Here is a 12,165-nt window from a genome sequence, read left to right as displayed (position 1 = left end):
ATGTTATACGATAACAAAATTGCATGAATTCGGCAAACATACTACAAACATGGCACGATTTTGAAATGTTCAAAAGATGAGATAAATTTCAAAATTAAAATCCCTTATTTTGAATATGATTCAAAATTTATATCAAGACCATTAAAGGGAAAATTAAATTGTTTAATGATTCCTGCCTTCCATCAACGGTGGTTGCATGATGAACGCTACCCATGATCAGGTCTGGCTCATATTATTGGGGAGGCCTGGACATCGGAAAGTTGTGACTTCCACTGACATATGTGATGTGAGTTTGGTATAAATCTCATAACTTCGACTCATATTATTGGGGGATCTTATGAGACCGTCCACTGTAACTCAACATTGATGGGTCGGTTTGACATGAAATTTATATGAGGCGTCATATTATTGGGCTCATATATAATCATGAGGCGAATAACATGAAGGTTACATTGAATGTAATTGGAAGCTACCTTTGGAAATTAAGATCGACTGATATTATTCAGGGATCAAAATTAGCCAGTTGGACTTCATGTTCTCACTGAGGAAATATGATTTCTCGTTTTCATTAAAGGGTGGTGAAAATGTCAAAACAGTGGGAGGGTAATTCATAAAATAAAAGACCATAATTTATGTCTTATTAAATTTATTAAATAATCAGTAACATTTTATCTGTTTCTAATTTCAGTAAAAATTTCGAATATGGCTCATCGCAATCCACTATCTGTTATCCTCGATAACAACAAACTTACTGGACCAAATTACTCTGATTGGCTAAGAAACCTAAACATCGTACTCGCGTCGGATAAGTTAACGTATGTACTAACAAAAGCACCTCCAAAAGAGGCAGCTAAAGACATCAGCCTTGATGAGCTGAAGAAGCTTGAGACGTGGTGAGACCATGATCTTAAAGCAAAGTGCTATATGTTGGCTTCGATGTCAAATGAATTACAAAGGCGATTTGAGGAGGCTGTGAATGCTGCTAGCATTCACCTACACCTACAAGAGTTGTATGGTGTACAAACAAGAGCTGAAAGGTTCACAACCTTAAAGGCACTCATGACTACACGTATGCGAGAAAGGACTTCGGTTCATAAGCATGGTGTCCGTATGATTGGGTACATTGAGCGGTTGGTAAGCCTAGACATGGTACTTTCCCATGAGCTTTTATTTGACGTCTTGCTATTGTCTTTACCTGATTCATTTGATGGGTTTGTGGTAAAATTCAACATGAATAAGATTGAGGTCACCCTTAAAGAGTTGGTCAACATGCTTAATTCATTTGAAGCAACCATGAAAAAGGAGAAACTGGTTCTCGTAGTTGGATCTTCGTCTCGTGCGAAGAAATATACAAAGGGCAAAGGCAAGAAGCGTTCTGCCCCAACCCAAAAAAACAAACCCAACAAGAAGCTTCTATTGAACGCTCCCAAATCCAACAAGAAAGACGATGTATGCTATCACAGCAAACAGCCAGGGCATTGGATGCAAAATTGTAAGGATTATCTAGCTCAGAAACGTTCTGAAAAAGGAATATTCTACATTGAAGTAAACGTTTCAATTAATTCTTTTTCTTGGGTATTAGATACCGGATGTGGTTCTCATCTATTCAATGATTTGCATGTGATGACAAGAAGCAAGAGGCTCCGAAAAAGTGAGACTTTCTTGAGATTGGTCAATGGAGCAAGAGTTGCTGCAAAAGCTATTGGAGATGTTTATTTATTGTTGAATAATAATGTCAAGTTGTATTTGAAAGATGTTTTATTTGTCCCCGATCTTGTAAAGAACATCATTTCAATCCTATGCTAGATAGAGATGGATTCACTTGTATTTTTGCAAAAGGGCTTTGTAAAATATACAAGAATGAATGTTTGGTTGCAAATGGGAAATTGGAAAACAATCTATACAACTTAAAAATTAAAGAAATCCCTTTGAACAATATTCAAACATCAAAAGAAAGGTTGATAGTCTCAACCCCGCACACTTATGGCATGCTAGACTTGGACATATATCCCAAGGAAGGATGAATAGTCTAGTGGGAGCGGACATGTTTGACATGACCGATATAAGCTCTTTACAAACCTGTGAATCTTGTCTTAAAGGAAAAATGACCAAGTTACCATTTGATGGTAAAGTCGAACGTGCTCATGACCAATTGGATTTGATCCATACGGATGTGTGTGATCCACTTAATATTGGTACTAAGTATGGACATACTTACTTCATTACCTTTACCAATGATTATTCAAGGTACAGGTATATGTTCTTGATGAAACACAAATTTTAATCTTTTGAAAGGTTCAGAGAATTCAAAAATGAATTTGAAACGCAACTTGGTAAAAATATTAAAACTCTTCGATCTGATCGAGGTGGAGAATATTTAAGTACCGAGTTTCAAGACTATCTAAAAGAGAACGGAATTCTCTCTCAGTTAACTCCTCCTGGAACACCACAATTAAATAGTGTTGCAGAACATCGAAATAGGACATTGATGGATATGATCCGATCAATGATGAGTTTCACTGAATTACCTTCTTCGTTTTGGGGCTATGCGATTGAAACGAAAAAAATGCTGTTGTTGAACAATGTTCATACTAAAGCAGTACAAAACACCATATGAGATATGGAAAGGAAAGGTTCCTAAATATTGTTACATTAGAATATGGGGATGTCCTGCTTATGTAAATCAGGAAGTGGAAAATAAATTGGATAGTCGATCCATTTTATGCTACTTCATAGGGTATCCAAAGAATTCTATTGGATACTATTTCTATTATCCTAAAGAAACAAATGTGTTTGTTTCTAGGAATGCCAACTTTCTTGAGAAGGAGTTTCTATTGGATAGAAAGGGAAGTATAGTAGAGATTGAAGAGGTTCAAGTACAACCTATAGAAGATCATATAACCCAACAGCCAATTGAAGATATACACACACCTAGAAGATCCGAAAGGACTTCAAGACCACCTATGAGATATGGTCTGCTTCTTGAAGGTTATCAGGTTGGACATGAAGTTGGATGTGATCCAAGAACTTTCAAGGAATCTATTTCTAATGTCGATGCATCCCAATGTCTTGAAGCTATGCAATCGTAGTTTGACTCAATGCATTCCAACCAAGTTTGGACCTTAGTAGATCCTCCTGATGGAATCGTTCCTATAGGTTATAAATTAATTTACAAAAGGAAACTTGGGGTGGATGGGAAAGTATTGACCTTCAAAGCACGATTGGTGGCAAAAGGTTATACTGAAAGACCAGGAATTGACTATGAGGAAAAATTTTCACCAGTAGCTATGTTCAAGTACATTAGAATACTGCTAGCCATAACAGCATGGTATGACTATGAAATATGGCAAATGGATGTAAAAACAGCTTTTCTTAATGGCAACATTAAAGAAGAGATTTATTTGTCTCAACCAGAGGGGTTTACTTCCAAGGGAAGTGAGCATAAGGTATGTAAACTTTAGAGATCTATTTATGGTCTCAAACAGGCATCAAGAATTTGGAACTTCAGATTTGATGATACTATCAAAGAGTTTGGTTTTGTTAAAAATCATGAAGAACCATGTGTGTATAAAAGGGTTAATAGGGATGCAGCCTTTATGTTGATGACATTCTACTCATTGAGAATGATGTAAGAATGATGCAATCAACTAAAGTTTGGTTGTCCATTAAATTATTGATGAAAGATATTGGTGAAGCATCCTATATTCTGGGCATAAAGATCTACAGAGATAGATCAAAAAGGATTTTGGCTTTGATCCAAGCCACCTATGTAGATACCATACTGAGGAAGTTCTGTATGGAATAGTCCAAGAGAGGACATCTACCAATGTGTCATGGAGTTTTTCTATCTAAGTCAATGTGCCCTAAAAATGACGAGGAGATAGAGATGATGACACGTGTACCGTACGCATCAGCCATTGGTAGTGTCATGTATGGTATGATTTCAACAAGGCCTGATGTTTCATTTGCTCTGAGTGTCACGAGTAGATATCAGGCAAACCCCGGTCCAATGCATTGGAAAGCTGTGAAAGATATTCTGAAATACTTGCGAAGAACTAACGATATGTTCATAGTATACGGGGGTGGAGAATTAAAATTGGAAGGCTATTCCAACTCTAGCTTCCAATCGGATGTGGATGATTCAAAATCAACCTCTGGATTTATATTCACGCTAAATGGTGGCGATGTCTCGTGGAAGAGTTCCAAGCAAGACACCGTGGCGGATTCCACCACTGAGGCAGAATATATATCAGCATCGGATGCAGCTAAAGAGGCCGTTTGGATGAGGAATTTCATCCAAGAGTTGGGTGTTGTTCCTTGTACTGTTGATCCAGTCCCGGTATACTGAGACAATACTGGTTCCATTGCGCAAGCAAAGGAACCTAGATCTCATCACAGATCCAAACATATACTGAGGAAATTTCACATCATATAGGAGATTATGGGAAGAGGAGACATCATTGTTGAGAGGGTAGCCTCTACAGATAACGTTGTTGATCCGCTTACTAAGCCCCTGCCAGGACCATTGTTCGAAAAGCATCGCAAAGCAATGGGTTTAAAACTAATGAGTAGTTGACATTAGGGCAAATGGGAGATTGTTAGAGTAGGTGCCGATAAGGCCAACCGTTGGCAGGACATTATTGATTCTATGTACAAACAATCTTTATTTAATACAATTTATCTTCTATATATGGCAATCTTTATCTGTATACCCATGCAAGTTGCATTGATAAAGACCTTGAATATACTATAGTGCATGAAAGATGAGATATCATTGGATGATAGTCCTGAAACACATCTTTATTCAACAGTATATTCTAAACAAAGTTCATAGTCGATTAAGCCGCCCAAAAGAAGGATAAGGGTCGCTTGAGATTGAGACTATCATCTGTGATGTGGAGTACCATATTTCATTGGTAATGGACATAGGATGTCCGAAGCATACAGGTGGTGACACATAGGATGTAATCATTGAACAACCCTCGTAGGACTTTCCAAGTGGTTATCAGTTTTCGAGTGGATGAAGTCCTGATTATGGTTGTACACCATTAGTCCTTATGACCCATGACAACACTAGGCTCTGTGCATTAATACTACACTTTGATCAGTTTACTGGCTCCAGGAGAGCACCATAGTGGCATGGTTGGGTGTAGCTATGACATACATGGGAGTCAGTGGTTGTAGTCGGAGATTCACTGCACATTTATGAAATTTGGATATCCTATGTGATCTGAGAAAATGATAGTGTATTCAGTCTCTTTCCAGATCATGATATATGTTTTAGGGAAATGGTTTCTCTAGTTACATATACAATATCACTATGCATTATCCAAGAAGATAGAATATAGTTATCGAATCAAAGGCAACTCTCGATATACCAATGGTTGCTGATTCGATCAGGATATATGAGATGAAGGGACTGTACTGTACGTTAACCATAATCGACTCGTTCTTACAGGCACTATCAGTGATACCTAGGGAATCATGGGGCGGTGCTACTTGATGCTCTTACCATGATTCGATGGGTCAAATCAGAAATGAGTTCTAGCATTTTATGATCAAGGAGTTGATATATAAAATGGGGCTAATAAGGGTGAGCCTACATAAAAAAAATTTTTCTGAATCACAAAGAGTTGTGTACCCACGACTAGCTGTATCCCTGAACCATTGAGGGTCACAAAAGCAGTGGTTTCCCTCTTCCCGTTGCGATAATAAATTCAAATAGTTGAATTTATGAGAAACAAATTTGACTGGATTGATAGATAAACTTATAAATTGTTTATAAAGGCTTATAAAAATTTTGAGAGCAAAATTAAATAAAAGAGTTTAATTAATTTTTCCGAGTTGGACTTGGATTTAATGACTCACACAATATATATAAATTCATATATACAGATATATATATAAATATATATATATATATATATATATATATATATATATATATATACGATATATATATATATATATAATATATTTATGGATGTGGGGCCTTATGTTTATAATAATAATATATATATATGATATATATTATATTATTATAATTAAAAATAAATTGAAATCGAATGAGTTGTCTACCGACAACCCATTTGCCTCAATTAATTGAGATATATACTATCTCAATTGATTGAGGGTAGTAATGAGGAGCAGAAGCTCTCATAAAAAGAAGAGTGAAGAAAATGTTTCTTCTCTGCTCGAATTGTTTCTGTTCAAAGCTCTCTGCAAGCTCTTTTCTCCAGTCATCTTCTTCGTTTTTATCTTCGTTAAATTTCTTCTTCTTTTAAGTGCAATTTAGAAGAGGAACAGGAAATCCGGTCGTGGACCTGATTCGGAGATTAAAGAAAGGAGATAATCCAGTTGATCGTTCGTAGGGATTTACAACAAGAGCTATTTATGAAATTGTTTCGAAATAGTTGGAGCAATCATCAATCTCTTAAGATTGATAGGTATAAATCTTTTAATACCCTATGAATGATTTATTTAAAATCATACGAGTGTCCAAGCATATTTTGAATTTCCAAATAAAATTTTTAACTTCCGCTGCGTCTTGGGCACGAGAAAATCCCGGTATCCCAACACCCTGCACCATTATTCTTACTCACAAACAACGCAGGATAGTAAGACAGGTGCACCAACGCAACAAATAGGTGCTCCTGCACCTGCACTCGTTCCCCTGCGCCTTGTTTGTGCGCCCCTGCGCTCTCTCTATCTCACTCAAACCTGTATATCAGAGAGACAGGTGCACCAACACAAAAAAGAGGTGCCCTTGCACTTTTTAAAAATTTAAAAGATTGGCAAGGGCTCGATCACGATTCATCACATAAATCTTTTTCTATCCCTTGCGTTCTTCTCTCTCATTCAGAAATTCAAAAATCCGCTTCTTCTCTCGCTCACTCGTTCGCGCCTTGCACGTACCAGTGCTTTATTCTCTCTTTCATCCAACCCACTAACGCCATCTTCTCTCTGTGGAATTTGCAAGAAGTTGAGTTACACGTTTTCACCTTTCATTCATCCGTAGTTAGTGCCATTAGTTGAGTTTGATTAAACCGTTGATGTGAGTATATTGTTTGAAGAATTAAGTTGAATAATATTTTTGGATTATTGTGGAGAAGCTTTGCGGTATTGGAGTGAAGGGTAAGTTTGGGGGTTGAATTGTGTTGATCAATTTGAATATTTTTGAGATATCTTGAAGTTCCTATAAAGTGTTTGATACATGGATCCCAAGAAGAAACAAAAGCACGTTGCTTTCTCGTCTGCTGATTATGATGCTTATCGATTCTGGAACGAAGAGGCCACCGAGAACTATGTGTCAATCAAGTCAAAAAGCATTGTGCAAGAGCGCAGATTCGACAAGACAGAGGGATTTGACATGTCTCAGCCTATCATATGTAACATTGGGAGAATGGTAACAATCTAAAAATGGAAACTCTTTGCCGCAACTCCATTGGATGTAGTAATCTCTCTTGTACGAGAGTTCTATGCAAATTTGAAAGTCCGACATGAAGGGTTCAAAGTGGTAGTGCGTGGTAAATTGGTGCCATTGGACTCGCAGACTATCAGTAATTTATAAAAATACCACTAGTTATGCATGACAAATATGTGGACTTTAAGGACGGCAATGTAGACATCGATGTTATAATCCGAAATTTGTGTAGAGAAGGGGCAGAGTGGAAATTGGGCAGAGATGGTCTCCCATCGAGTTTTAAATAATATGATCTTCACAACGATGCAAAGAGCTGGTTTTCCTTTGTGTGTGCTTGCTTAAAACCAACCAATCACACCAACACTGTCACCAAAGAGCAAGTGGTTCTGGTTTGTTTCATTCTCACAGGCAAGAATGTGGATTTGGGAAATATTTGTCAAGATACGATCATGAAATTTATGACATGTAGTACCACAGGCGGCCTTCCACTCCCAGCGCTCATTACATATCTCTGTGTATCTGTGGGAGTCAGTTGGGATGCAAGTGAAGAACTCTTGAAGCCTAGATCAGATATTGTGGTTGTGGAACATTGACCAATGCTACCGAAATACGTTAAAAGAGCCAGAGCAGCACGACAAGAGTTCAGTGACCAAGTAGCTGCTCGACGACCACCCCAACCACAAGTCGTACCAAGGACAGTGGGAGATAGGATCACTTACCTCAAGGAGGAAGTTTGTCAACAAACGGAGGAGATGAGAGAGCAGCGGAGGGAGATGCAAGAATTCAAGAACCGATCTGATGTGTTTATGAGCTTTATGATGAATTTCACATCGGTGTTGGCCAACCAATTTCAAGGATCCTCAAGACTTCTCCACCTTTCCCACCACATCCACAGTGGCCACCACAATGCACTCAACCTAAGATGCCTCAGCCAAGCCAACCAGCCACATCCGAGTTTGAGGATGAGGATGGCAACAACTACTGATTGTCGTTGACCAAGGTACGTGTGTTCTTTTGCTTTTATTCTTTCAGTACATTGAGGGCAATGTACGTTTTAAAGTTTGGGGGGTTTGTTTTTTTTGTTTTATTTTTGTTTTTATTTTAATATTAGTTTTTATTGCATTTTTGTCTAGTTTTATGTTTTTCGTGTTTGCTTAATGTCTTTCTGTCCCTTTTTCATTGTTTGTGTCGCATCAAAAGTCGTAAAGAAAATGGTAGTATGGCCAATGATGAGAAAAATAGGCTAGTTTTCAAAATTTTCCCATATTTCAATGCACAATGTCCATGATCATCTGCATGTCTTAAAATTTGGAAACTATTTGTGTGAATTTGGTGAAGCTAAGTGGACAAATAATTTCTTAAATACTCTGTGATTTTCACTTGATTCCGATATAGAGGCTTACAAACATGGGTGTGATTGAAGCATTGTTTGAACATACTTGGGCCTATTTTTATTGACTAAACTTCTTAACTAGATGCCATTTGAGCTTGCATGAGAAAAAGAATGGATATGACATATGTTCTTAAATTTCCAACCATTCAACATTCTTAGGTGATATATTGTTTCTTGCATTGAGATATCTTTGAGCACATTGATTAAATCATACGAGTTGATTGTGAATTGAGATTTTTTCTAGAACTTGTTCGGACATACTTCGAGGTGAAATACGGGCAAACTGTGACTTAAGAATTATTTAGGCAATTTTTTAAACCGTTTGAGCCTTCGAGCCACCTAATGACATCAATTAATCATTAGTAATCCTATTTGAGCTTAATTGAAAACAAATGGCATACATGAAAGCGTGTGATTGAACTCCATTCGGAATCTTTTACAAAATCCCATGTTGACCACCTAATGAATAACTTATACAATATTTCCGACCTTAAAGGGAGTAAGCATTAAAGAATTAATTTTTATAAATTATCCCCACTGAAAAATGAATTGGAGTGAAATAAAAAAAAGTACTTGGGATGAGGTAAATAAAAGCAAAAAGATGTGATTGAAAAAAAAATGATGAGTCAAACAAAGCGGAGTTGGGAAGTGAAAAGGGAAATGAAAAATAAAGATAAATCTCAACTTACTCCCTTTCTTGAATTGTTATCCTTCGTTTGTAGCCGTGATTCAAGACCTTACATTACAAGCTTAGAAGTCCTATTTAACCGGTCACAGTTTCCCAATATAATAGTGGAGAAGAGGTGCAGAATTTTGCCTATGGCCATTCGAGAGACACTTTCAATAAGTATGAAATTTTAATCAAATCGCACACATATCTCTTTGCATTGAAACATTGATTGGATGTTTTTTTTATCTTATCTCGACATAACTTTGAACCCTTTGTAGACCTCATGATCTATGTTCGTTTGATTTGAACTTGGATGAAAGTGTTTTTAAATGTAAGTTACAGGAATTGCGAGTTTGTGCGTGTAACCAGTTGCATGATTATATCTGAGTGTTGGATAGGTTGGAGGAGATTGGACTATCATGCACATTTTTGTTTTTGAGCGTAAACTAAGGAATAACATACTTAATCTCTGAGGTCGGTTTCTTCCATAGTAGTTCACGATTTTTTTTGTTCGTTGTTTGTTTCGTTGGTGAGTCTTTCTTTTATCTTTTTTTTGTTCTATGTTTGATCGGGACTAGAAAAATTCTAAGTTTGGGGGGTTTCGATAAGTGAAATTTATTGCACTTATATTTCATAGATTTTATCTTAGATTTTGTTGTTTCTCGAGCGTGTTGCTATGTTATTTGGTTGTGTTTTTGTCATTTGTAGGAGATGACGAAATTTTAAGGTGCTATGGAATATTTAGAGCATAAAAGAACATAAAATGGTGGAGGAAAGCAAAATAAAGAATAAAGGAGAGTTCAAGACTGAAGGCGGCAGCACGACCAGTCACCCACGCAGAAAAACAATGGCCCTGCACTGTTGTCTCTTGAAGTAGAAACGGAAGTCAGTAAGACAAGTGCACCAACGCGGAAAATCAGTTCCCCTGCACCAGTCCAAGAACTTTAGCGCTGCACAACAAACAGAAATCAGAAGAACAAGTGCACCCATGCTCTTAAATCGCGCCCTTGCACCACTCTTCTATGCTTTAGCGAGAGAAATCAGAAATACAAGTGCAGTTGCGCAGGTTTTGGCGTCGCAACACTACTTGCATGGGGTAATTTTGGGAATCTTGGTCTCTTAATTTAAAAAGGAGATTAGCTTGCATATTTTAGGGGATCACAATCAGAAAGAGAGAGGCGGTGGAAGTTAGGTTTGAAAAGGAGGGAAAGACAAGAGAACGAGGGGAAAAAAAAGCTTGAAGGTTGGAGAACACAATAAAAGACGGAGATCGCTTCCATCCGGGAATGGAGATGCATCCTTTACATATATTTTTGTTCTTTCTCTTCTTAATATTAATATTGTGATGGAATATTTTCAGATTTTTTTATTTTATTTTACATTCCTTCATGAACTAATTTGCTCATCTAAAGAAATGATGTAGACCGGAACCCATGTGTTAGGATTTTTGATATTATTATTTGATTTCTTTGTTTAATTTATTTTTGTTTTTCTGATTCATTACTTTCAACGCTATTTGCCATAGGTTGATAGATTTATGTGTTTAAATTCATCACTCGGGAGAGAGAATTATAAACAAGACACAAAAAAACACCTCGTTAGTAATTATATTGCTGGAAGGCGTATAACTCTATCAAAACCTTGAAGAATTTTATGTCAGTCACATTATTTAATACTAGATTGTTAATAGGAATATTGTAATCTATATTAGATAATTAATATCTATCATCACTTGGGAAAGGGGATAGATAATAGTTGAATTCTAGGCTAATAAATTGAAGAGTTTATAATATAGATATCTTATAGATTAAACATGGTGGAAGGTTGAACGAAGTCGAGTACCTCTAGAATTCTCTCCTTAATTGTTCGTTTCTAGTAATTTATCTCTTGATTTTATTGAAATATTTTTAGTAATATAACATCTTAAAAATTTGTAGCTTTAAATAGGATTAATTTAGGCTAGTTACAAACATTTAGTGTAATATTAAATATTCAGTCTCTGTGGGATGATACTCTACTCACCTTTACTAAAACTTGATCCGTGCGCTTGCGAGCGAATAAAAATAACGCAACAGGTTTTGGGTTTGGGTCGGGTCAGGATATTTTATTGGTCAAGTTAGATGGGTCTGGGTCCGGGTTATTTTAGTTCGGACTCGGGTATTTTAATTAATTGATTAAGTGTTCAATTAAATAATTAATGGGTTTGGTTGATTTTATTAATTAATTGGTCTTAGATTAATGATTTAGGTGAGCCCAGTAATCCATGAGAATTATCGGGCCGAGTTACTTTGGGCTAAGTTAGTAATGGGTCAGACTAAGTGTTAACGGGCTAGTTTAAGTTAATGGACTAGTTTACGTTATTAATGGGCTAGATTAAGTTGATGGGCCAACTTTAAGTTAATGGATCAGTCTAAGTGGTTAATGGACTATTTATAATCGGTTAAGATTTTATTGGGTCAGTCTAGAAATTTATGAGCTTAAGTTAAGTGGTCAGCAGCTCGAACACATCCTTGGAGAAAATAAGTGATCGGTAAATATATATTTAATTCATGCATGTATTTTTATGATATATAAGTATGATTTTTAAGAAAATAAATTATATATATTTACGGAAAATTTTTCATGAAATAAAGAAATAATGATGATTTTTAAGTTCATGCATCATACAATAATTTTTAA

General features: G+C 36.4%; 1 protein-coding gene across 1 annotated transcript; it reads left to right on the top strand.

Annotated features, from left to right (window-relative positions):
• Positions 1 to 2,044: 2,044 nt before the first annotated feature.
• Positions 2,045 to 3,805, top strand: LOC140878757 (uncharacterized). The gene is made up of 5 exons (XM_073282375.1): positions 2,045 to 2,253; positions 2,804 to 2,876; positions 2,997 to 3,066; positions 3,367 to 3,446; positions 3,584 to 3,805. The coding sequence occupies exons 1-5, from the start codon at positions 2,045 to 2,047 to the stop codon at positions 3,803 to 3,805; spliced, it is 654 nt and encodes a 217-aa protein (XP_073138476.1).
• Positions 3,806 to 12,165: the final 8,360 nt, after the last annotated feature.

Source organism: Henckelia pumila, chromosome 2 (genome assembly GCF_033568475.1).
Source record: "Henckelia pumila isolate YLH828 chromosome 2, ASM3356847v2, whole genome shotgun sequence".
Lineage (NCBI taxonomy): Eukaryota > Viridiplantae > Streptophyta > Magnoliopsida > Lamiales > Gesneriaceae > Henckelia > Henckelia pumila.
Note: the sequence above shows the minus strand (reverse complement) of the source record. Positions and strands in the feature narration are given on the sequence as shown.

Coding starts and splice junctions, on each gene's coding strand:
- LOC140878757 (XM_073282375.1), top strand. CDS start 2,045: ATGTTTGACATGACCGATATAAGCTCTTTACAAACCTGTGAATCTTGT. Junction 2,877..2,996: donor TAGAGATTGAAGAGGTTCAA/GTACAACCTATA, acceptor GAAGGTTATCAG/GTTGGACATGAAGTTGGATG. Junction 3,067..3,366: donor TAATGTCGATGCATCCCAAT/GTCTTGAAGCTA, acceptor ATGTAAAAACAG/CTTTTCTTAATGGCAACATT.